This window comes from Castor canadensis, chromosome 13, assembly GCF_047511655.1.
Source record: "Castor canadensis chromosome 13, mCasCan1.hap1v2, whole genome shotgun sequence".
In the NCBI taxonomy this organism is placed as follows: domain Eukaryota; kingdom Metazoa; phylum Chordata; class Mammalia; order Rodentia; family Castoridae; genus Castor; species Castor canadensis.
The window spans coordinates 49,867,068-49,894,185 of record NC_133398.1 but is presented as its reverse complement, the minus strand read 5'-3'; the positions used below and the strand labels follow the sequence as shown (position 1 = coordinate 49,894,185).

Below are 27,118 nucleotides of genomic sequence, written 5' to 3'. Positions count from 1 at the left end.
TGCCCTCAACTCAGAGAAACTAAAGCAGATACCTTAAAAGCAACTGAGGCCAATAGGAGAAGGGGACCAGGAACTAGAGAAAAGGTTAGATCAAAAAGAATTAACCTAGAAGGTAACACACATGCACAGGAAATTAATGTGAGTCAACTCCCTCTATAGCTATCCTTATCTCAACTAGCAAAAACCCTTGTTCCTTCTTATTATTGCTTATACTCTCTGTTCAACAAAATTAGAGATAAGGGCAAAATAGTTTCTGCTGGGTATTGAGGGGGTGGGGGGGAGAGGGAGGGGGCGGAGTGGGTGGTAAGGGAGGGGGTGGGGCGGGGGGAGAAATGACCCAAGCATTGTATGCACATATGAATAATAATAATAATAATAAATATATATGAAAATTAACATGTGTGTATCTTATTATATGTATAGTATACCTGACGTGAATAGCATATGTATAATATACATATTTATTGTATGTGTACTGTAGAGTTAATTTAGAAATCAGAAAAATTTTCTGAATGAGAAGTATTTTAACACAGCAAACATGATAACTAAAAGCACAATACTTTTCTCATAGCAAAATAAAGATAATATAAAATTTAAAAAAAAAGAAATTACAGGCATGTACCACCCTCCTCTGCTAATTGTACATCTTTAAACCGTTACTTTTATGTTGTGAGGAGTACATCTCCATTAAAATAAATAAATAAATAAGTAAATAAATAAACTTAAATAATGGAGCAATGGTGCAGGTGGACAGAAGTGTCTTGCAGCACAGCTGATATTTCAGCCACATCCCTGCAGCATCTCCTGTTCTGTAGAGAAACCTAGAGTTGCATTTTTGCACAAGGGTCAATGGTAACAGCAAGGCAGGGTCAGTGGCAACATCAAGGTGGAGCTCAGAGGGGAAGCCAGACCCCCATTCCAGCCACTGCATAGGGAGAGCCTAGGCTGTGGGTGACATTTGGTAACAGCCACTTGAGCAACATACCCAAACCTCCTGATATTCGCTACTGGTAGCTGGGCAATAACCGAAGGGTCCCTGGAGTACCCTTCCATCCATTATTTTAACTGCATTTCATCGATTCTGAGTCTTGGGGGTTTTGATATTTTATCATCTCTAACATCTGCAGGTGCCTTACAATCCTTGGTGTGTCATACTCTAACTTCAGAGGTACATGAGAGAGCAAATATCACAAATGTCTGTGATTCAGTGAAATTGGAGTTAAAATTTCCAGTCATGTATTTTGTGATTAGTTGATGTGCGTCTCTGTCTCTATATCCTTGGCACAATGCGATAATAGACAATAAATGTTGCCTGAATAAATGAGTTAATGGAAACTATTTTTAAAATTAGAGTCCTGACTCTACCGTTTGCCGGCATTTTGAACCGAGAAAAGCATGTAACCCCTTTGAGCTTTCTTAGTTCTCTAAATGGCTGTAATACAGGCAACAGCGCTGGGGCTGGCGCCGGGTGAGGGTGAGGCAAGAAAGAGGAAGTGTCCACACAGATATGAGCTCAGCACTGGGTACTCAGCCCAGAAAATTCGCAATGAAAAGGCAGGAATACTGATTTTTTAAATATACCTTTTATGGTGATGGGAATTAAGGAAGAGGGAAGGCAGTTTATGTAAAAGAGCAATTTGCATTTTAAAGCATTATTTTTTTTTCGGTGCTGGGGTTTGAACTCAAGACCTACACCTTGAGCCACTCCATCAGCCCTTTTTTTTTTTTTTTTGTGATTGATATTTTCAAGATAGAGGCTCGCGAACTATTTGCCCGGGGTGGCTTCGAACCTCGATCCTCCTGATCTCTGCCTCCTGAACAGGTAGGATTACAGGCGTGAGCCACCAGCGCCCGGCTAAAAAGCGCAATTTTAAGCAAGCAGGGAAGCATTGGGTGACGTCGGACAGGTTCTAGGACTCTTCTGCCTTCCTGGATTGACGATCTACGTCAGGGCTGTCTGCAAAGAGAGGAGAAAACCGGCATTAGAAACCAGAAGTCAAAGACTGCGGTCCACCCCTTCCTCAGATCTTGTTTTCACCGCTGGGTATTCAGGAGGCTTTGAACAACTTCTGCGAATGGCTTCGCCTTCTCTCCATATCCGCCTAGCCAGGATGTAGGGTCATTCTCTGAGTTTATCTGTTCGTTGGACAGGCAGTGCGTGGACTGCTGGTCTGGCCGCTCCACGTGACAAGGAGTATATAAGGAATGCCAAGTCCTTGCCCTACATCGCACAAGAAGTCGGACTTGAAGATGTCGCCTCCCCTTTTCACATCTCCAGGCACTTCTTGCACCTGGTGCAGAAAGAGCCAGTGATTTGCGTGACCAAAGGGCACAGCAGGCTCTGGGGCAGATCCACAGTGTGAGAAACTGGTTCTCCTTTAGCCTCTGACTCCACACCCTTCCCCAAACCCGTCAATGGCTTCCTGTCGTTTGTGAAACAAAACGGATGCGCTTTTTTAATCTACAGGGTCCCTGCAGCATCTGGTTTCTGCTGTCTAATCTCCCGGCCAACACGCTCCAGGTCGTAGGTCCGCCTAATCTTCCAGGGTTATTCTTGCTACAATCTTTGCACTTGAGATTCTCGCTACCTCCAATGGTTACTTCCCTTTTACTCAGGTTCTCTAAACTCTATTTAGTCTCTCCTGTTCACACTTAACTCGCCTCAAAGACTTTATAAATTTACGGTCTAAAAATATAATTGCTTACAGATTAAAGTCTGTTTCCCAGAACCCAAACTTCATGAAAGCAGGATTCTTGTTTTGTCCTTTTCACTTTTGTGTCCTCAGCAACTAGAATGAGGTTGATCACTTAGCGACATCTTTCTTCTTTTTTTTGGCGGAACTGGGATTTGTACTCAAGGCCTCAGGCCTGATAGGCAGATGCTCTACCACTTAAGCCACTCAGCCAACCCAAAGGACGTCTTTACTAAAGAATCGCTGTTGAGTGGCCACTCTGAAGGAAGAGATGGAAAAGATCAAGTTTCAAGGCCAGCGACGCAAAAAAAAAAAAAAAATGTTAGCGAAAGAGACCCCCTATCTAAACGAAAAAGCTGGTGCAGTGGTGCACGTCCGTCATTACTGCTATGCAGAGACATAAGTAGGACGATGGAGGTCTAGGCTGGCAGGGGCCAAAAACAAAAACCCTTACCTGAAAAACAAGTAAAGTAAAAAGGGATGGAAGAGTAGTTCAAGCGGTAGAGAGCCTGCCTAGCACAAAGAGGCCTTGAATTCAAACTCCAGAACTGCCCCCCCCACAAAAATGTAGAGTGCTTGCCTAGTCCTGCGTTTATCTCCCACCCCAAAATGTAGAGGGGTATTCATAGGTTTCCTACCTGTGGGTTCAACTAACCCCCTTTGAAAATGTTGTTAGGTTTACCACGATTACGACTGTACTGAACTTTTTTCTTATCATTTCCTAAACAATACTAGAGTGTAACAACTATCCACTTACTACTTGCATTGTATTAGGTACTATAAGTAATCTAGAGATGATTTAGAGTATACAGGAGGCGGGTAGGAGTTGTAGCTCAGAGGTAGAGCGCTTGCCTAGCAAACACAGGCCTTCTGTTCCATTCCAAGCACAGCAAAACATTAAAAAAAATTATATGGGGCGGGGGACGGTGTAAGTTATGTTCAAATACCATGCCGTTTTATTATAAGGGACTTGAGTATTCTAGAATTTTGGTATCCATAGGGATTCCTGGAATTAATTTCCAAGAACACCTAGGATCCTGTAATTGTACTTGAAGAGGAGGGATTGAAGAGAAAGGGAAAGAGGGAGGAAAGGAAAGAAGATAAAAAAGAAGAAAACGCGCCAGGGTTAGATATCTTATATTTGGTTATTAAGGGTCACTGAAATTATTCAGTTGGTACAATCCCACAGTTCACTCTCTGTGCCTTGGCTTCTCCCGCTTCTCACTCCGCCTTCCAGGAGTGCCGCCATTGATTGGCTTTTCCTCCTAACACCTATTCTGGATTCAAGCTACAAATTAGAGGTGGAGAGAGTGAGAGAGTGGCCCGACTGAAGATATTTGAGCCTCTCACTTCATATTCGCAGCTTAGGTTTTGCCTTCTGTATTCACAGCATCTCTTATCACTCCGTTTTCCACAGTTCTGAACCAAAATACGATTTCAGTTTTACCTTGAATTTCATTTTAATTTTGTATAGTGCTTCATATAGTTTGGATCAAAAATTTTTCTCTATCCAGGAAAAATCGAGTAAAATTGGCACTTCTGGCAGACAGGCGTGGAGGTGGAGGGGATTGGACCTTCGGAAAAGTAAGACTTCAAGGTTACTGAAGATTTGAAAGGAGGGGTGGGGCTATACGCTTCTCTCAGATTCAGCGATCTCCTAGATAAAGAAAGTTTAAGATAAAAAGGAAAAGAAAGGGTCCTAATCTAACTGCCGGTGCAGACTACAAGTGTATCCATCCCAGATACACACACACACACACACACACACACACACACACACACACACACACACATCCTTAAAGGAGCTCTGGAAAACACTGCGTAAGGTGGAGGTGCCTGGCACAAATGGATTTGGAAATTGTGGAGTTGGTCCAGCAACTTAGGTATGTCAATGGGGGGAAATGAGTCCTTCGACTAATGCCTAGTTTAGAGGAGTCGGGGACACTAGACTCCAGCCTCCTTCAGGAATGGGAAGTGGATGGTAGTGTGTGTTTGGTGGGGATGGGGGTGAGATCGGCTTTCATGTGTGTGAGTCCATCATTTCAGGTTGCATCTTCCCTGTCGCTCAGACAAGAGCGATCCCAGTGGTAGCTGAAGCGAGCCCGGGCTCAAACTTTCGAGAGTTCGTTCAGCTTGACTAAGCTCTCAGGGTTCAAATTCTTGGATCATTTGTCCTCACCTGGGGGGGCTTGCGTGGCAACTGCGCCGGCTTGGCTACCTGCGGAGCGCAGGTAGCGCGCGACGTGGTGGTGACCCCGCTCCTCAGCCAGGTCCACGGGCAGACGGCCCCAGGCATCGCGCACATCTAGCCGCGCCCCGGCCCCGTGCAGCGCCACCAGCGTGTCCAGGAAGCCCTCCCGGGCTGCGTCGTGCACGGGTCGGGTGAGCGTGGCGGGATCCGGGCAGTTGGCCTCCGCGCCGTGGAGCAGTAGCAGCTCCGCCACGCGAACGTTGCCCATCATCATGACCTGGGGAAGAGAGGACAGTGGTCAGGGCGAGAGTAGAGGCAAGACTGACTGAAAGAAACCTTATTTAGGAAGCCTCACCTCCACCCAGTGCAGACAACCAAAGAAGTCCAAGGGTGTCTGTCTTTCATTAGCTTCCAGTTACCAACGCCCCTCTCAGGTTCTACCCGCTCCATTTTTCAGTGTACACGGAATTCCACTGTATTCTCCAACCCTTCGAGGAGCACTAACTACACACAACACTGCCAGAGGCACAGACAACAAAACGATGAGGAAAAACTGGCTTTTATTACAACTTCCTTTTCTATCCTTTTGAGACGAAATTATGTTAGAATCGGAAATTTTGTGTAGTTTACCACTATATATCCAAGCCCAGAAGTGGTAATTGTTACAAGGTGTGTGTAAGGGAAGTAACCTTAATTATCATAGGGTAACCATTATTTGGTTAGTGACTGTTCAAAGAGGAATTGCCTATTTTTAATGACATTCTGTATCAATTAAATATGAATCACTTAATTTTCTACATCAATGAACCGTAATAAATCATTTTATTTTTAATCTTGCCCTGAATAAAGTGAAGCTGATTTAGTTTTCAAAGAGAAAAAAACAAGCACTATTCACAATAGCTAAGCTATGCAAACAGCCAAGGTGCCCCATTACTGACGAATGGATTGAGAAAAGTGGTATTTAAACACAATGGAATTTTACTCAGCCACAAAGAATGAAATTTTGTCATTTGCAGGTAAATGGGTGGAACTGGAAAACATCATCTTAAGTGAAGTTAGCCAGGTTCAGAAGGCCAAAAGCCTCATGTTCTCTCTCATATGTGGAATATAGACCTAATATAAATGTAGTAATATTATGAAACACTGGTCATACTAGGGGGAGGTCACACATGGAAGAGGAAGGGTAAAAGAAGGAAAAAAGAACTTGAATATGGTTGATATACTGTCTATACAAGAAATAATATAGAAATCTTAAACTGACTGAAACTGCCACAAGAAAGAGATTAAGGTAGAATGAAGAAAATTAAAGGAGATAAACCAGTTGGGGGGATATATATATCATATATATATATATATATATATATCATATATATATATATATATCATATATATATATCATACATATATATCATAAGGAAACTCCTTGTGTAGCTACCTTTATGTCAAACAAGCTAAAATGTCATGATAAAAAGAAAGAACAAGGAAAAATACAAATTAACTAAATTTCAATTACAATAAGAAATATCGTTGTGCATTGTGTGTATATAACAAAATCCTTCATTTTGGTCATAAAACTGGCCTTAAAGGGTTTTTTTTACATACTTTATGGCATGAAAAAGCTGAAAAGTGATTACATTAAAATATTTAAGTCATAATAGCAGTCCAAAGCAAAAAGAAAATGAATGTTTGGAGAGTTCTTCAATCTATTTGATAGGAAATTAAGTTTAGTCCTTTAAATTTTCTATAAACTGTTTCTGTATTACACAGCAATTTGGTTAAGGTTCTAAAACAAAGCCATTTCCTCTTTCCCCTCCCTACTAAATAATAGTCAAAGGTAATTATTTTTTCATTTTTGTATTTAATCAAATAATGTGTTTTCTAACATATTCTAGAACTCAAAATCCAGACTCTGTATCGTTATGAATCATGAGATTATTTTTAAAGGACTCATGCTTAACCTTGTACAGTCACCCAGTCTGTCTACCTTTAAAATGTCTCCATACTTGAACTTCAAATAATCTCAAATGTTAAAGGACTTTGGTTTTAGTTTTATACCCGTGTTTTAAAGTGTGTAAGATTTATTCTATGTTGCATAGATTCAGGGAAGAAGACTTATTTGTGCAGTGTGCGAAGTTGAAACTGGAGTTACTTCCCTTTGTCTAGTTATGCTCATTTTTGCAGTATGCACTTGTTTCATATAATTTTTCTTTTTTAGAACCAGAAGTAATGGTCACCACTGGGAATAACACTGACTGTCAGAAAGAATTCGGGATTTAGCTTGAAATTTAGAAAGTTTGTAAAAGCAAAAACGAAACAAAAATCCATTTGTTCCTACCCCCATAGAACCGGAGGGTAGAGGGAAAAATTGAAAACTCTATTTCAAGTAAGTTAAACTATATCAGTTAAGTTAAAAATAGCAAAAATTGTTGGGATACACCCTAATGGTAACTAATTGGACATCTCGAGCGAGATAACACTGTTTTTCTTCATATATTTATCTTTATTTACTAAGTTCGTACAAGCATCAATCTCCCTACTCAGTTAAAAATAAACACAATATGTAGTTGCTGCTGAATAATTTCAATCGCTATTTATTACAACATGCACGGTGGCAGATTTCCAATGAAATCTCCATTATCAAGGAAGACGACAAACTCCATTCATGGGTCAGGGTTAATGGTCCTAGCCAATCATTTTTGAAATTCATTTCTTCGTTCGCAAATTTTGTATCTGATAAAGAGCACACCTCAATCTTATACAACAACTTCCATCTCCGCAGCATTTTGGAGACCTATACTCCTTGTGCCTTCTCATTCCTTCTTTGCCCTCCCCAGTCCTGAGCGCGCGGTCTCTCTTTCCAACCCCACCCCAGAAAGCGTTGTTTTCCAGGGTCAAGAACTATCTGCTTCGGAGTCCGCAGCCAACCTCGTCTTCCAGAGTGGCCCGCAGTCCTCTTCTTCCGCTGCGGACCCGCTGGAACGCGGACCTACCTGAATGGGCCTGCGACCATAACGATTCGGGGCGTCGGGCTGCGCGCCAGCCTCGAGCAGCGCCCGCACTTCCTCCGCACGGCCCTGAGCCGCAGCCGCGGCTAGCTTGTCCGCCGAGGGCTCCATGCAGCTCCGGGTATCTAGACTTTCCCTCTCCGCCCTCCTCCGCCGCCCGGTGCAGGCGGCCCGCCCCGCCCTGCGGTGACCAGCCCCCGAGCCCTCCCTCCCTGGCTGGCCAAACGGGGCCCCCACACTTGATCTCCCGCCCTCGCGTTTTTCCACCGTTGGAGGCGCTGTGCGCTTTGAATACCAAGTGAACGTGACACCCCCGAATTCGCCGCTCTCGAGGGCGAGCCTAGGGGTGTCGGCCCGAAGCCGACCCAGCCGAGCCACGCCGCGCCCGGGCGCGCGCCCCCGGCCACACCTCTTCACCGAGGCGTCTTCCGGCCGCCCAGAAAAAGGCGCACGTGGTTCTCGGAGCTACTTCATTGTAAGACTAAATTTCTATCCGTTTCCTTCTTCTCCCCCTCCCCCGCCCCATCGATACCCTGGCATTACAAAAAAAAGTAAAAGCTAAGCGGGCTTTTTCACTGAAAATTTTAGGCGGGCTTCTTCACTGCAAATTCAAACCAAGCGTTTAGATTGCTTCCTCTTTTAATCTGAAGAAACCTCAAAGCCGCCCCCCGCCGCCCCCCCATCCCGCGTGGTAAGAGTCCAACTGAGAATCGGTGTTACCCATACTAACTAAGTTTGAGACGTTGCTTTGTTTCAGATAACATACTTCCCTCTCATGCCTTTTGTTCAAGGTCCAGGCTGATCTACAATGCCAGAAATCCTACTTAAAGAATTCATGTTGGCAACTCGGCCAGCCTGCCTCCTCGCTCCCTTCCCGGTACCAAAACGGAAGTCTGGGCGAGGGTTTTTCTGAAAGGAGTGCAATGCCTGGGTAAGGTCTGGTCCTTGAAAAGATTAGGCACAGTTGATGTGTACAGGGAAGAATCACCCCCCTAAACAAATAGGAAAGTAAAGGAAGGTGTCTTTAGGAGGACAGACTTTTGGTAATAAGTCATTCTTCCTAGACCAGAAAAAGTGCTCAATGTTTTAGAAGCAGAGTTGTGCAGTGATTCAGAGATCGTGCTCACCGGCTGTTCCCGGCCGCTCCCCGAGTCCCCTTCCAGCTATTTTCTATTGGAAATACCTTGCATTTTTCGAAGATATGAAAAGGTGGCTGAAAGTAGCCCCTACTGTATGAGGCTGTTGTGAGTCTAAATCAATTGCTGCAACATAGCGACGTTAAGAACAGTTACGTTCATAAGCTAGGTAATATCTGTTTGCTGTGAAGCACTCTTCGCTTTCCCCAACTCAACCCTTGCCACGATAGGTCTGGAATTTAGAAAATCCTAGCTAAACGAATTCATTTTAGAAAGTCGTCTGCCCACCAGTCTGTTCCCTCTTTTCTTTCCCATGTTAAACGGCTGATGGGCATTGGTTTTTCTGAAACGTCCGGAATAGCTGCTATGTGGACTGGCTCTTAAAAAGGTGAGGCCTATTTAACAGGGATGGAGAAGAATCCTGCCTGTAAGCAAACAGGAAAGTTGGGGAGGCAGTTGGTTGTAATCTTGTGAAGCACAAAAAAAGAAAGTGCTTTGGATAGTTATCAATATTACATAAAAGGAGAGATCACGAAGACCTTAATCACTGGAAAGATGACGGACCCCTTCCTGTATCCTTGCAGGTAATATAATAAAAGTTAAACAGAATTAAAGTATAGCAAGCAAAAGGAACTACAACAAGGTTTCTTGTGATTACTTTTACGCTTTTAAAAACATGCATTTAAAAAAATTAGATTGCTTAAAATCAGTTTAAGCATATGCTTTATATCTGTCTACTGGATAATACAGCTCTGCTTAAAATTTGTTTCAATCCCTGGTTGATTTCTCTTGCAGACCTAGAATACCTTGTTATATGTAGTTTTCGTTGCTGCTCCTCAGCAAAACACACAGTTTAAAAGTCATAGCAATTACAATGATTGTGGGATGTCAAATCTGCTATAAAACACAATGCAGGCTGGGGGCATAACTCAAGTGGTAGAGCACCCGCCTAACAAGCAGGAGGCTCTAAGTTCAAACCCCAATACTACTCCCCCACAAAAGCCTACCCCCAAAAAAACACCAAAAACAAACCCACAGTGCATTATTGTGCTGTCTATATTTTCCTCCAGACATTTCTTAATTACCTGGTTGACAATGGTATGGAAAATTCAAATTGAAGATAAAGAACATAAAATTCAACTAATTTAGCATAAAATATTTTGTGATGGGGGAACAGGAAATAGTGGTTTTGCTGATGGGAGGGAAGGAACAAATTTCCTGTGTGATATGTCTGACTTTTAGGCCAATGTCAAAATTAGCTTCCATCACTACAATAATAATGCTTCTTAATCTTAAAGAGAGTGAGAATTGTAGGCTCCCTTAAGAGTCTGTTGGGGGCTATAAGTCTTCTCCTCAAAAGAGAGAGTAATAATTGTTTTCTTTAAATATGAACCTTTATTTGGCAATAAAGCTGATAAAGACATTGATTCACTCAAATTGTCCACTGAAATCATCTTTAAAAGGTCAATGACTACCCTTCAACTAACAAGCCAAATAGGTATTAAATACTCAATTGGGTAATAAATAACTATCATATAAATAAAATAGTTCTTTAGAAGATACTGGGGAATTTGGTTAAAGAATTCAAGGATAAGATTATTCTGATTATAGCAGTTCAGTTTGTTGTAATGGATTCCCGTTTGTACCACGTATGAAATTGAGTTTAGGGATGTTCTTAAGGAATCCACTCTTGCACAATTCTATTGTTATCAGTACTATAGTTCAGGTGAATTGGGTGATATCTAGCATAATATAGTAACAGGTCTTTTGCATTTTCCAACTTCATTTTGGGAAAATTTGTGTTTCTTTGTATACAGCCTTAATTACTTGCTTCTAGATCCTCCATATTTACTTATTTCTCCTTTTTATGCCTTTTGTGTATTAGTACTTAAATCAGAAGTAGGCTGGAATTATGTTTCATAACTCACATGGCTCTCTAATGAAGATCATTTGAGACTAGGGTGGAAATTTACATTGCTTTTCATTTTTTATTTCATTCTTCACAAAGCTTGAAAAGTAAAGCCCTCTGGCTCCCATATGGAATACATTTTGAGGTTTGATGACAGGGTCAGGTGGAATAAAACATTCCAGTCCTTTCTGGTATAGGTCTATCCTGGAGTATGCCAAGGTGGGTGCTAGAATGGATCTGGCTCTATAGTCCCACTTCATATGTGTTTTACATATAAACTTCAAGTATGTACAAGACTGCTTGACCCCTATTTGGAGTTGTCAGAGAATGTTAGTCAATGAGTTAGACAAGCTTTCTGCCTCAAGTAGCAGAACACCCAAAGAACAGTGGCTTTCTTTTATCAGGAAAGTATACTTTTTTCAGAATATTCACTTCTTCTCATATCCAGATGTCCTTTTCATCCACTGCAATCATGCAGATTTCTCACTGGGACACCTCTATGTGCGAAGGAGTATGGAAAAGTGAGGGGGAAATATTAATTGTCCTAATAATCATGATGAGTTGGTTAGGGCCTGTTAATATTGCTGTCTGAATAAAATTGAATCTCTCATGGCATGGAAGAAGTGGATGTTAGGTTGGTAAGTCACAGTTTCAGCCACAGCTTGGATAATTCCTGAATTTAGAGAACAGTCAGATCAGGGAAATAGGACACTCAAAAAAGAGTATGTGTTAGCTCTCAGGATATTTTAGCATTGTTCCCATTACAAAGCAAGCTGTTTGTATAGCACAAATGAGAAAGTATTTAAAGGATTAATACAAGGATTAAAAGATTCATATATAGAGAATTTAGGTGTAAGTGATAAAGGTGGAAAACAATTTCATGTACTTCTGAATAAAACTTTTTTGGAGGAATTCAGAGATTGATCTGTTCAGTTGATTCCTACATCAAGAACTCTTTCAGTTCTTATGTAATACAATGAAGGAAAGAAGGAAATGGATGATGGAACCATTAATAACATTCTTTGGGTGCATATACAGATGTGTAGGTTGGCTACTTTGGAAATACCAAGAACAGATTTTAGATATGTTTACACTAGTTCAGGTATCTGTAGCAGAGCTCCAAAAGATTATGGCATCTTTGGGTATGGCCCCTTTTTACTGGAAGTTGACCCTGTTATCTATTATAAATATTGTATAAGTAGTTCATAATAATGTGAAAATGTTCCAGTTTTTAAAAAACATGTCACACTCCCAATTTACTCATTACCTTAATCAGGCCAACACCCCAGGTGAATTAAAATCTAAAATCCAGGATACTCATATTGGTTATGTCTACCTCAAATTTCACGACATAAAATGAGATCTTAATATTTCATGGCTTCATAAATTAATATGATGTATGTCAAAGAGCCTTTTCAATTTTGAGGTCTGATTGTTAGAAGAAGTTATTATTGCCATACTTGCTTTTCTTTTTCCCTGAGAACACCATGGAATTTTTTAGGTTAGTGCTGCCATGGCAGTTTTGAATACCTGTACTATGAAATTTAAACATGTCTCAATTCTAAGGTATCTTTTTAGAAAAAGTAAAAGAATATCACTTGTTATTTCACTCAAAGGTTAAGGGTAAAGCATGGGGGATGGGACAGGTTAAAGGAATGGGCTTTAGAGTTAGACTACCTGCGTTCAAACCCCTTTTCTGCTTATTCATTCTCTAACTTTGAATAAGGTTACTTAATATCTCAGGGCCTGTCATTTGTATGATTGGGATAATTAACAATAATTGCCTCAAGTAACTGTTGGGGGACTAAATGAAACTCTACTTGTACAAGAGCAGAAAGAAGCAGAGGATGATAAAGATAATGAAAGGGGGACTGAGGATATAACTCAGTGGTAGAGTACTTGTCTAGCATGAGCAAGGCCCTGAATTTGATCCCCAGCACTGCAAGAAAGTAAGATAATGGAAAAGGAATGAAACTCATTCTTGTGACTTAAGCAAAGGCTTCCTGGATGCTAAGAGGTCACCCCAGCCGTGTGTGTGTGTGTGTGTGTGTGTGTGTGTGCGTGTTGGGGGATAAAGATAGATAAGAAGGGGAAAGGTGTTTCAGGCAGAGATGAGAGCCTTAGCAAGAGCACAGAAAGTTAGAAAAACAGATTAAGTCACTGAGATGTATGGTGAGAAGCTGGAAAGAAGCTGATATTTACAACTTCTGGAAGAAGATCCTGAAAAGGAGCTTACAAAGGATGGCTCATAGAGATAGAAGTAAACCCAGAAGTGAATGAGATGACAAGAGAGTGGGACACTGCTTTCCCAGGTTGGCTGTAATGGTTCAATGCCATGTACCATGAAGTAGATGAAGTGAGGTAGATGGAAAGTGGAAGAGACCTAAATACACATATACCCTGAAGGGAAAGTGCCTGGGGGAAGAGAAAGGGCAGATGGGGCTGGGTAGGGGTATGGAGGAGAGATGGAGGAAGAGGACAAGGAAAAGAAGGTAAAGTTGAGGACACAGGAAGAAGAAAAGAAGTTGAGGACACAGGCAAGATATCTCAGAGGACCTAAGTTTTCTCAACTATCAGAAAGAAATGGAATCCAAGTTACAAGGCAGCCATATATTTGGACATATAAGATATAGGCAGATTTGATGAGGGAGAAAACATCAAAGTCAGGGAGGTCAAAATCAGGGAGGAAATTGGGGTATTTCTTTCCACAAATGAGGAGGTTGGCTTGGTAACAGTGAGGATAAAATGGTGGGTCAGGAAGTTTGAGTAGTGAAGGTTTAAAAGACCTCTTATTTGATAAGGAAAGAGGTATGAGCCTGAGTAGGAGTCAGAAACAGAAACCCATTCTATCAGACTGGTGGACCTAGCTCAGAGTGGAGATCAAGACCATGACACCTTGGAACACCTAACTACTCAACTAAAGAAAGCCAGAGCACCAAAAGTCCTACAAGTCAAGGAACAGTAATACTAGAAGTGACTATTAATTCAACATATCATCAAAAAAATACAGAAAGGTATTTGAGCAGGTATATATCAGAAAAATACAGAAAGATATGTAAGCCTGAAATTAGGTTCTAAATCTAACCAGGCTTTATAAGATTGGCAGAGTATGATATACAAGCATCTCATGATTAGGAAAGCATTTTCATGTTAGGAAAATAAAATGAGCTAGAGAAATAGCTCTGGTCTTGGACAAAGTGACAGTCCTATGTATCTAATGAACTGTTTTTAATTGTAAAATAATTTGAGACTATTTTTAGCTTCAATGTCTATATTCTTCAAGATGGGTTCTATCTTTTACATCTCATGAAATTATTATCAAGTGAAATCATACATATAAAAGCTGTTTTAAAGGCAAGTGTGTGTCTCTTTTCATTTTTAATATTATTAAAAATCAATCATTAAAATTAAGGTTTGAGGTTAAAATAGCATATATAGACTATCTCTGAAAAGATGGAGAAAAGTCTGTCAACTATGGGGCAGATAAATGAAGCAGTGGGATGGGCATGACACCTTTCACATTCTGCAATGTGTTTGAATTGTGTACTTCAAACAATATACTAACCATTCTAATGAATTAAATAAACATTAAAAAGTTAATAGACAAATAAGAGTTGCTTTTCTCAGAATCATCATTCATACTTCATTTGACAGAGTAACTATTTACTGTGTGTTAGTCATTTGGTTTAAAGTTGTATATAAAGAAAGAAGTATCTTTATTCAAGAGCATGTGTTGGTAACAATCATCAGTATACTCTATTTGCTTCTCTGGAGAAGGTGATCTTTAACTGAGATGAGTCCTGAGGGAAGCCTACACTAACAGTATAGGGAAAAGAAGACCGGAGTGATACCGACACTTCAAACCTGTGCTACCAGGAAAAAAAATATATATATATATACATATATATATATTTCAGGGTCTTGAAAGGCTCTCATAATTAAGGAGAATTCCTTAGAAAATAACTTATCAAAGCAAGGTATAAGCCTTGTGTTGGAGCTTCTAAGTGTAGCTGTGTTGAGTCTGCATAGATGGGCTCTAGGATAAAATACCAGATAGAGGAGAGAATTATTCAAAGATAACAACTATGCCTCAAGAGATTGTTGTTTGACTCCTACTAAAAGGTGTTTTTCAACATGTCCCTGAGTAAAAATTGAGGTTCTCTATCAAATCTGAGTGATAAGAATATTTTAAATTGGAAGGAAACACTTAATTGAAAAATAGCAAGGAGTTTATTTATTTTTCACAAGGAGAAAATACAGCTTTAGTATGAAAGGGAGACCTCTGAGAAAGTAGAAGTAGATTTCAAAACAAGTTTGTTATGGAAAGACTGTATATCTGCTCCTGGAGGAGACTCCTAAAAGCTTCAAGATGGAGGATACCTCCTTCTTCCTTTTACTATTCTCTATTTAACTCAATTCAATGTAGCAAAATTTTTGAGAATTATTTTCTATGAGTATGGCACTCTTTTAGGAACTCTATGCTATCTCTGCTTATTCAGAATTATTGTAAAATTTCTTTTCCTTCTTAGGCATGACCATAACAAGGGGCACAAAACTCAAAATGTCTCAACTTATCATTATGTGTAATTATAGGATTGTCACACTATTTCAACCTCAGTTTCCAAAGTGTTAACTGGATATAGAATTTCAAATGCTTATCATCAACTTATCAAGATCATTTTGAGGAAAACTTAGACGTATACTACATGTTATAAAACAGATTTTTAAGTTGTATTCAAAACAAATTTGATTTTAAATCTACAGAAAGAATTTACTATTAAAATGTGTTAAGAGTAGACTCTTGAAATACGCAATCTTTGAAGATCATGAAAATAATTACTTCCTAACCTAACTATTTTGTAAATGCATCCTGTTTGTTGGTTGAGAAATTTCTTATGGTGAATTACTGACATCTATTTGTAGCTCTTTGACAAGCTGAGAAAAAAAAGATTTAAACAGTATGTGTCTATGTACATAAATGTGTACATATACCAGGTGTTTGTATGTATAGTTTTTAAATATATACCTGTGTATTGAGAAGTAGTCTCATCCCGATGAACAAAATTATAAGGATTATGATTAGAAAAGAGAAATAGAGACAGTAAGAAATTCATTCAAATTTGCCAAGAAAAATAATGGCTATCATTTATTGAATCTCAACTATGTGTCATGCATTGAGCAATTTTACATGTATCATTTCTAATCTCACAGGTACTATCCTTTCATAAGGCAGAACAGAAGAAGTCAAGAGTGCTTACAAGACAAAGTATAGGAAGATGGAATTCAAACTTAGGGTTTCCAGCTAGATCTGAGAGGTTCAAATTCTCCCTGTGACAGATATGTTTCCTGTTGCCTAATTTACACCGTTTGTGGTATACAACTCAGCAAAATGCTTCCTTTTCTTTGAGGATTGTGCTCTCAAACATGTTGTAAAACCTGGACCAAGGTGACAGGGTCTCTACTTTCAGGAGCTATTTATATTTTTCAGTAGTAAAACATGCTGACAGAAACTTGGATCTCCAAGTTCCCTCAAAGTCACTTAATCTGGTCACCTCATTTTAAAATGATTTTTCCTGAGTATAGCTCACATATGTAGAAAAATTGAGGGATGAACTGCCTAAAGAAAATAAAAAAATCACACAACACAGAAGTGACAACTGCTAATGTTTTGGAATGTTTCCTTCCTGTCTTTACCTGGTGGATATCACACAATTTTGAAAGGAGATTTTCCTCTCACTTATCATTAGAACATTTTCCAAGAATACGTCATAAATACTAGTTTAAACGGATGTACCATATTCTACCAAAAATGTTACAGTTTACTTAAAAATATTCCTGTTGTCAGAGTATGTAACAGCAGTAATAATTACTACTATAAACAGTACTGTACTTTTTAAAACACAGAAGACTCCCCTTCCCCCGCTGCTTTTGGCAGTGCTGGAGATGGAGCTCAGAGCTTCATGCATGGTAGGCAAGTGCTCTTTCACTGGGTTACCTCTACATCCTTGACAGATATTACAAAAAAACCTTCTTTTCCAAGAGCTACCTCTTTGATTCATAGCTAACAAAATAGAGGGGTGGTACATTGCAATAGTTACCCAGTAAATGAATGTTTTCTGCAGATCTTGAACTCAGTTCTTCTCCCCATATTCCTTCTATGGACACAGCCACTTACTTTGACTTGGATAGATGTGGGTGGTACGAATGCCAACCTACACCCTTAATCATAATTGTGGAGGGGACAAAAATATAGTGCATGATAATGACACAGAGAGAATTCAGAGAGAACTGACTTCCTGATTCACCACCCCTGTATGTGTATGTATGTATGCATACACATATGTATGTGTATATAGTTAATATAGATATACAGTTAAATATATGCATATGCAACATATATATAGAGAGAGACACATATGTATATATAGTTATTCTCCCTGTTGAGGTTTTGATTTGTTTTGTCTTTTGGAGACAGAGTATCACTATGTAGTCCACGTTGGCCTCAAACTCCTAAACTTCCTGACCCCAGCCTCATGAGTGCTGGAATTACAGGTGTGGCTTAGCTCAAATAAATTGTGCAATTTATTACCTCAGGTTTGAATTAGTTATGTAAACTTTCTGAAGTCTGTTCCCTCAACCTTAAAAATAAAACGTACCTCATAAGGTTATTGTGGAGAATAAAAAATCTGATATATAACATGTAGGCATACAGCAGGCTCTCAATAAATGGAACTTACTATTTTAAGAGCACATATAACATTTACAATTATGTTTCTTATTTAGGCCATGAAAGTCAATTTTCTCTTTGATATTTTTTCACACATTGCTGTAAATTCTGGAAGGTGTCTGAAGGTTCAACAAGGAAACGCCCTTCTAAAAGGTATGACTGTCTTTCCCTTCTTTGACATCTAATCATCAGAGCATCTTTGTAACAAAGTTGCCTGTATTCTAATAGAAAAAACTTCCACAGAAGAACTCATTAAATCATGGGAAGTGACTGTGGAGTGCATCACTGTGTTCAATATTTCCTCTGCTTTAACTGCCACCTGCCACCACTCCTGGAGTGTATTTCAAGTAGAACTATAGTTGGAAAAGTAGGCAAAAGTGAAGAATTGCAGTTTATCTTTTCTAAACCTTTATGCTCAACATCCTTCTTTTTTTTCCTTGATGGAGTAGATTTTCTTTCAAAAATGTGCTGTCTATTTAACTGCTAACTCTGAGGAAGACTAATGCTTGGTGTATTTTGTGTCTTTGGTATCCTACTTCTAAATAACTCCTCAAATTATTATTATCAAATTATTTGATTAAATGAAGGCTACCTTCCAGACATGTTGAAAGTTTTGAGGATTACTTTAATATTTCTATCCTTCTCTCCCCACCACATACACAGTTTCTTATACTAAAGAATTTTTAGGAGAAATACTTTGGCCAAAACTGTTAATTTAGATATTCAGACTATGACAACCATTCTGAAGGCATTAAGAATATAAATGAGTACCAGATGGAAAGAGGTGAATGTAGAGCATATGGGAGGGTGAATACGATCAATGTACTTTATGTACTTGTGTGCAAATAGAACAGTGAAACCAGCTGAAATTGTTTTAAGGGGTAGTGAGGGAGAATGGTGGAAAGGTTGAATCTAATGGAGGTACACATTCTAAGCACATATGGAAATGTCACAATGAAACACCCCTGTACAATTAATATATATGCTAATACAATGTGTTTAAAAAAAGAATCCAATTATCTTCAGTGCTCCCATTAGAAATTACAATTCCTGATAACTGAATGTGTTGATAGACTGAAGACAGGTTAATAACAATTGTTTTGTTTTTTTAAAAAAAACTAATTTGACTTTTTATCTTAGGAAATAGAGGTTTATGAATATTGTTTAATACATATTTATGAAGATGAGTCACACCCTATAGGGCTTCTGTTCAGGTGTGGATTAATAAGTGGGCAAATCTACAGTGATTTTATGTAACATCTTGAAATGTACCAGGGATTTGAATAAATATTGTTTTATTATGATGTATACATGCTTTAAAATGGAGTTCAGGAATTTTGAGCTACTCTGAATAATTACACTCAATAATATAGGCATTTATTGTAAAAGTAAACTAACGTACTTTCCTAAGAGCATGATTTAGACACTTTAATAACAGCTGACAGGTGTATGACTTGAAAGTTTACAATGAATCTTTTATGTATTTTATCTATTTTTTATTACATAAGTGCTATTCATTACTGTGTCAAATTTGCAGATAAGAAAATGGAAGCACTCAGAGTTCTAGTACTCAGTCTTAAAACCACAATAGCTCGCAAGTAAAGGAAATGAACTATGGTAACACATCATGTGGACACCAAAAAAAAGATCATTCTTCTGCATGCTTCATGGAGCACAGGTTTCCCATTTATTGCTTTTAAATCAAAGTAGGGATAAGTAATTTATATTTATAAGGGAAATTTCAATTAATTATGTGAGATTCAGTGAATTTTAGAGCCCATGAGAACTTCAGTTATTATTATATTATTTTTCAAACTTTTCATTCATTTAATAAATTTTTACTGGGATATATGTAGATGATGCTGAGTGTAACAGAAACCTAACAGGGCTAAACAGTTTATAGGACAATAATTAACTAGAAGAGAAGGAACTGAAAGCATGTAAGTGTGTGTATCTGAAATCATGTAGGTATATGAACATATATATATATATATATATATATATATATATATATATATATACATATTTACATCACTCCAAAAACAACACAATTCAATAGTACATAATCACTAACCAATGACATTTGGCAGGACATGCAACCTATCTGAGCCTTTCTCTAAATAGAGAAAGTTAAATACCTAAAACAAAAACATACTGTAATACTTAAATGAGATAATGCAAATTGTTCTATGTCTATTAAACTCCTCATAATTATTTTTGAGGGAAAAGGCTTCTTTTTAAGAAATCAAGTGTTACATTAAATATATTCACCTTCAGCTATTCGGCATGTAAAATTTATGCAGCAAAATTCCAAATGTCCTATATTATATAAGCATTTAATTATTTCAAACTTAAAAGACAGTACTTTTTGCTACAGAGTGGGAAAGATTTTCAATTGGAGGGAGTCATTGCTCTGTACATAGCTGCTGTTTCTTTAAAACTGGGTGAGAGATTTATACAATTGCTGAGTCAGATGATCTGGCAGTCTAAGAGAAAATGGTGGCACTAGAGAAAAGAAAGCAAAACACAAGCTTTTTCCTAATACATCAGCAAACTCTGGTATAATATCAGACACCCGATAGCCTGAAGGCACACAAATTATGGTCATAATTGGGGGGGGCATGATATCTTAGGTTTTCTTACAACCGTACATTATTATTTAGCTTAAATTATTCATCTGTATCCCCTTACACACACACCCTGTGCTTTTATAGAGACACAAAGATCCATTATTTTGTTCATAAGTGCTTTATTCTGACATTTTAACTGCAATCTCGTCTTGATCTTAAATGATTTCAACCAGTGAAACTCTTCTGTTTTGCTTTTTCTCTCTTACATCATTTCACATTGTCACGTTTATCACAAGTCTAGTTGGGATAATGAAAGAAAACCTATTACTATCTATATGGAGAGAAAGAAGAAAGAAGAGAGAAGAAAGGAGAGCAGAGGAGAGGAGGGGAGAGAGAGAGAGAAAGAGAGAAAGAGAGAGGAGAGAGAGAGAGACTTTCATCTTGTTTAAACAGAGGTGAGTGTGTATAGTATTTGAAAAGATAAGATACTGTATTGTATATGTCCTATGTGAAAGTTTTCTGTCTGCTGCCTGAGAGCTTTCAAGCACCAATATATCCTGTTATGTCCTTCCCTTTCAAATACTTCCTGATGGTAAGAATCTGGCATCTGAGACACAATCCAGTTCAAACGAAAGATCACTTAATAATAAATGGTCTGTACTTCATTTGGTGAAACATTTTCTTCTTGGATTACTCAGATTCTCCCTGGGATCTGCAGTGTAATTGATTCTAAAATTCAAAATAAGTTTTCAAAAAAGTAGCATTGACCATATTTGTCAAATTCTGTCCCAGGGACCACTTATAACAGGGTCCCCCTCAGAAGTTTATTTAAAATGCAGATTCCTGCTTCCCACTGCATGAATGCTGAATTAGAATTTTTGAGAGTGAGCCTGAGAAATGTGTATTTTAGCCCGATAATGATGATGCTGATAACCTTCACATACTTCTTTAATTTCTGGCTACTTGTATACTTCAATTAAGAAAGTAAAGGCATTTTATTTGTATTACCCTGATTGTACAACTGTATTGCTTTCACTTTGCTTAAGAGATTATATATCTTTGTTCACATAATTTGGAACCTCTGCAAAACATTTCTCCCTTAAAAAAAAAATTCCTACAGGGGGTGGGGGTGGGAGTGCAGTAGGAGAGCACACGCTTTGTATGTGTGAGGCCCTGGGTTCCATTCCAGCAAATCTCCCCCTTCCCACACACACCCCCCAAAAGATTTTCTACTGGCTTTGTAATCATTTAAATAATTCGTGAGATTTTAAGGTGAAGGAGAAAAATGAGAACTAGTTGAAGAAGAATGAAAGTCCTTTGTAATACAACGCTTGTATTTTCATGAGCAAAGCCAATGTTACTTGTAATATGAAAAACAGAAATAAGCTTATTCTTTTTAAAAAGGAAATCTGATGCCTTAGTAATTTATATCTTGTAGCTAATGATTTTTAGTTTTTCCTTTTATTATTTCTTTCTGATTATATAGTTCAGTTGAAACACAACTGGCCATTTGAGGGCTCATGAAATTACTGTTCAGAGATCACCTCAACAATTGTAAATACATGTGGGCTTGTGAGTGTACATTGAAATAGCATGAATTAGAATATGGTGACTGTTGAGGTGCATAGTTGGTGGGTATTTTCTAGGAGGGGTCTGAAACTTTAAAAAGACCTTCCTTCTGCTACTGAAGAAAACCTTCACTTACTCCTAGGTTTTCTCCATTGGTTGGCTTGCTGTCCTGGAAGTGGGTCTTGTTTTAATAGCTACGGATATTGTTTTATTTTAATCTATGATTTCATTTGAATGTTTTAACTGAGGGGGAAATTTGCAATACAAAAAGAAAACAAAGTTGAGGGATATCACTATTGTAGAAATAATATGAGCACTCTTCATACCATTCTGCACCTCGAGACAAAGAAACTCAGGGGAGTCCTTTCAACACTCTTAAAAGTTCCTCCGCTCAGCTCCCTGGCTCCTCTGGGTGAACTTGACTCACTCCTCATCCAACTCTTCTCCAAATCTCCGAATGAATGAATGAATGAATGAACAAAAGGCCTCACCCTATCATAGTTGAGGTGGTGACCTGGAGATACGACTTGACATAGCTTGCCTCTTTCCCGGAATCCAGTAGGCTCACTGATCTTTCTGGGTTGCCCGCCAAGGGAAGCCCCAGTCCGGCTCCATGTCTAACCCCTAGCCTGCAGGTACTGTTACTCGGATCAAAACTTACCTGTGGAAATGGGGAAGGGATATGGGTCCAGAGAAGGTTAGCAGTGGAAGGGGTGCTTGCAGGGTGGGGTGATAAGTGCATCAAGCTTCTATACTCTTGCTAGAGGGTCCTGCCCCAATAGCCAGTTAAATCCTTGGGACTGGGCACTCTCTAGGAATCCAGAGGGTCGGGAGGTGAGAACTGAGGCGGCAGTTCAGAAGTAGGGGGTTCCAGGCAGCGGAATGTGCAGGGCGCGTGGCTCATCTCCCCTGGGGTCCGGGGTCACTTTCTGCACTCTTAGCTTAGATGTTGAGTTCCAGGTCGGGCGCCCCCGATGGGGTGAAGTGGGGAGGAGGGACCGAAGAGAGGGGGAGCGCAGGGAGGACGCAAGTGCTGAGACTAGGGGCCTAACACCCAAAAGCTTTGACACCCAGCTGCCCTTCATCTAGATACAGCTAGCTGTGAATAAGCACACAGTGTGCCTTACAGTCTCAAGTCACCGCACTTTCTACTTTCCCAAACCTTAAAGCCACCATCAAATACATGATGCTTTGCAACTCCCTTTTCTAGCTTTTCTTCCTCTACATTCAGCTAACGTTAATGTGAAGCTCTTAGTGCATCCCTACTGCACGATTCTTAAGATGTCAAAGGCTTTGAAAATTACATATGAGAGCACCTGGGAAAAACTGAAAAGTGTACCGACAAAAGTAAATGTTATCCCGACCCCTGCCACTCTAACGACACCATACAAGTACAGGAAAAGAGAGAGAGAGAGAGAGTGTGTGTGTGTGCATATATAGAAAATGGGAGTGAGTAAAAATTACTTACTGTTTGGCAGTTCACTTAAAAATCACCGTTAGAATCACTTTATAATGTAACAGTTTCATATTCTATTAAATATATTAAACATTCTGCAAAACACACAATTGTCAGCCACACGTGGTAATGCACGTCTGTAATCACAACACACGAGAGTCTGAAATGGGAGGATCCGAGTTCCAGGCCAGCCTGGGCTACATATCCAGATCACTCTCAAAAATAAATGAACAAATAAAGAAAACACCCATAATTTTCTAAAATTCAAGAGTAGAACTGTACCATTAGTTAACCCTTTACTGGTAGAATTTTAGGCAATTTTCAATTTCTTGAAAATACAGACTGTGGACTATGTGTGCTATTTAATCATCCCCACTAATTCTTGTTATAAGTTCCTTAGGATGATGCCTGTATGTTGACTAAAGTTCTACACACTTTTTTTTTTCTTGCGAGGCTTTATGAAAGTGCATTAATTTTATCAGGCTAATAAATAGAGACAATATTAGTGATTAGGTATATAAACACCAGAACTTAGAGAAAAGTTCATACTCAACCTTGTAAAGCTATATTTAGAAAATGAAACACCCATAGTTTATATAATTTAAATGACATAAATACCTTCTATCAGGTTGGGATGGGTTTTGCAGCAAATAGAGGGCCTAGGAGGGTATTCAGAGCTTTAGTTTTGATTTGGCCTAGGGTGTTTTACCATGTGGGGACAAGAGAGATTTTAATGTTTCTCAAAAAGAGTGAAACGACTGGGCCAAAGGTTTGGTTTTGCTGTAAAATAGTATTTTTTAAAAGAGTTCATATCACCTTACTAAGAGCAGTACTCTAATATTAGGAAAATGGTTGAATTTAATTCCATTGTAGTGACTACTAGTTACCTGTAATAGCAGACCTGTAAAATATTATGACATAGATATCAATAGGCTGTCTTCCTACTGTATGATGACAGTGGATGTTTTTTAAATTCAGCAGCCCTCAAAGAAGTAAAATGAATGTGAATTCTCCATTAATGAAAGGGTTATTGTTCATTTAAAACAAAATACCAACAAGGGTCATGTACACATTGGGAATAATGGCTATGCTAACTGCCCAGTGCTTACCTTGAGAAGACTCCATGCTATTAAAAATAAATAAATAAATAAGTTTCTAAATAGCTAAGAACAATGACTATTTAATGAAAATATGACTATTTTATAAATACATCACGTAGAAGCAACAAGTCAATAGTGAAATTCATCAGGTTTTTGTAGATAAGAAACTCGTGATGTAGATAGTAAGGTGGATTTTGTGTTTGTGTATGTGGTGTTGCTGAAGGTTGAACACAGGGCCTCTCACATGCTAAACTGGTGCCCTACCGTCAAACTACATCCCCAGTCCAATACAGAATTTTATTATACACATTTCCAGTCATAAAAATGATGAATATATTAATTTATTAATACACAATACATGTATTTTCAGAAACTTAAAAAAATGTTAGAATAATGATGCCTTATATATTTACATTAATTTTAAATGTTTAACCACTTGTGTCCCTCAAAGAATTGATGCTCCTAATATATAAACGTGAAATATACATAATTATTACTTATAAGTAACACAGAGATGTTTATATTATGTGTATCATTTCACATAGGAAGTTGAGAAACTGAACATGTTTTTGAAACATATATTCTGTTTTATCCAAGCTATATGTTCTATCATCAGATACTTGGAGAAAATGGGACCCTTTACATATGTATAGTTCTAAATAATTTTACAAAAAAAATCTAAAAACTGATTTATACTTAAATAACAAGAAATTAATAGTTTCTTTCAGCAAACCTATTTTATATTGCTCATATTTTGTACTACAAATACACTATGAAATGCTAACTTAGGCTTTAAATTCCTAAAATAGAAAACATAATTATGACATTAATATATACTAAAAATTTCTACTTCCTAACTATAGATTTCCAGTAGCAACCTAGTGATTAAAATAAAAATATTTTAAGACAGTACTATTAAGTAGAGTAATAAACAACTTTTTAATAGAGAATAATATTGATATAAATTTGAGCTTAAGTATCACAGTGACTAAACATTTGCTGATTCAGAAAAATCACCATTAAGAAAAAAAATATACAGGATCTTGTGAATGTTTTAAAATTAACTAAAATCGAATCTTACAACAAGCCATGAAATGTTGTGTAAGCTCTTTCGACTGATTTTTTTTAAAAAAAATGAACTGTCAGAATAATACAAAAGTACAAAATAAATCTGCATTTACCCTATGAATTATACTTTTTTTGTTAATAGAAAAACCCTGATAGATTTAGCAGTTTTACATTTCCACATCGAAAAGACAAATTAACGTTGCAATAAGAAATTTTCTCCTTCCTGCTTTTTTGGAGCTGTGTATTTCCAGGGAAGTGATGGCACAAAGAAGGTTACACAATGAGGTCTCATTGAATTATTTTTAGACTTATTCTCTAAGTTTTAATTAGGAATCTGCATTTTATAACTTTACATCTTTTGCAATTTTCCTGTTCAGAAGAAACGACAACCAAGTAATGATCTACCCGAGGTGAGAACAAAATCTATCACAGATTCTATTTTTCAAGAAGTAGGCCTCATTTTAAAAGTATGTTAATTGTGGTCTGAGGTAATTAAAATGTGATCAGCTATGATTCCTCAGGGGGATTACTGTAACTCCACCAACTCTGGGAACATCGTCCAGAAGTTTCAATAGTTTAGGCCGCCTAGGCCGCCGAGTAAGAAGCTTACACTTCATCAGGAAAACCCATCTTCCTATGAGCTGCAGAATCCCTGAGAAGCAAGTCTGCTCCTTGTAGAAGTTATTACCGATCCTTCAATCGGTCTTAGTATTTGAGGAAGTCATCTACGTGTATGCCCCCCTCTCCCATGTCCTGCACAACTCCTGGAAGGAGGGTGGGGTGGAGGAAAAAAGGCGGCCTATAGAAAACGAAAACAGTTACTAGTAATTTCCCCCAGGGGGAAGAAAAGAAAATGAAATACACCTTACCCTTACCCACTGTGGAGTGTGTGTGTGTGTGTGTGTGTGTGTGTGTGTGTGTGAGTGAGAGAGAGAGAGAGAGAGAGAGAGAGAGAGAGAGAGAGAGAGAAAAACCCGAAAACGTTAGTAGTAATTTCCCCTAGGGTGAAAGACAAAGAAATACACCTACCCACTGTGTGGGGTGTGTGTGTGTAAGTAAGTGTGTGCTTCCCACCCAGGAAATTCAGGAGTCACCGACCTCTAAGGTAGGATTAGAAGCTCTCGGTTCCTCTTGAAGTTTCATAGAATTAAGGTTTGTGAAGGGGGCTCCAGGCTCCATGTGTTAGGAGAACCACATCTGTAAGTAACCCGAATGGGGAAAAGGCGTCCATCCCGGTCACCACTCCCACCCTCGAAATCTTCTCCTAGCCTCGTCCAAATGATATATCTGTGTATTAAATCACGTCAAACAAAGTCATCCAAGTGTCGTGGCGCCCGGGATTTTTTGAGGGCCTTTCCTACCTGGTCTTTCAGGACGCGGCAGCTGTCTGCTCTGGCTCCTCACTCGCATCAGCACGAGGGCCGCCACGGTCCGCGCACTCGGCGCTGCCTGCTCACCCACGGGTCGCGGAAACTGCACCACGAAAGTCCTCACTCGCGGTGGGCCGCCCGGGCGTTGAATCCGAACAGTCACCAAGAACCTGCGTACCATGTTCTCGCCACCACCACCACTGAGCTCCGCAGCTTCTGCGCCGCCCTTTGGCACCGGAGGTAAGCAACACAGCGCCTGCCCTGCAAGTGCAGGAGGGACCCACACGCCGCCCCCCGCCCATCTCCGCGCCGCGGGCGCGCACC

General features: G+C 38.9%; 2 protein-coding genes across 2 annotated transcripts; both read right to left on the bottom strand.

The window, feature by feature from the left end:
- Nucleotides 1-1,593: 1,593 nt before the first annotated feature.
- LOC109701107 (cyclin-dependent kinase 4 inhibitor B-like) lies at nucleotides 1,594-8,101 on the bottom strand. The gene is made up of 3 exons (XM_074052638.1): nucleotides 7,875-8,101; nucleotides 4,873-5,161; nucleotides 1,594-1,957 (listed from the first exon to the last, which is right to left on the bottom strand). Exons 1-3 carry the CDS (start codon nucleotides 7,998-8,000, stop codon nucleotides 1,911-1,913), a joined length of 462 nt encoding a protein of 153 aa, XP_073908739.1. The 5' UTR covers nucleotides 8,001-8,101; the 3' UTR covers nucleotides 1,594-1,910.
- Nucleotides 8,102-24,760: 16,659 nt separating this feature from the next.
- Nucleotides 24,761-27,113, bottom strand: LOC141415642 (tumor suppressor ARF-like). The gene is made up of 3 exons (XM_074052639.1): nucleotides 26,786-27,113; nucleotides 26,523-26,621; nucleotides 24,761-26,223 (listed from the first exon to the last, which is right to left on the bottom strand). The coding sequence occupies exons 1-2, from the start codon at nucleotides 26,973-26,975 to the stop codon at nucleotides 26,572-26,574; spliced, it is 240 nt and encodes a 79-aa protein (XP_073908740.1). The 5' UTR covers nucleotides 26,976-27,113; the 3' UTR covers nucleotides 24,761-26,223; nucleotides 26,523-26,571.
- Nucleotides 27,114-27,118: the final 5 nt, after the last annotated feature.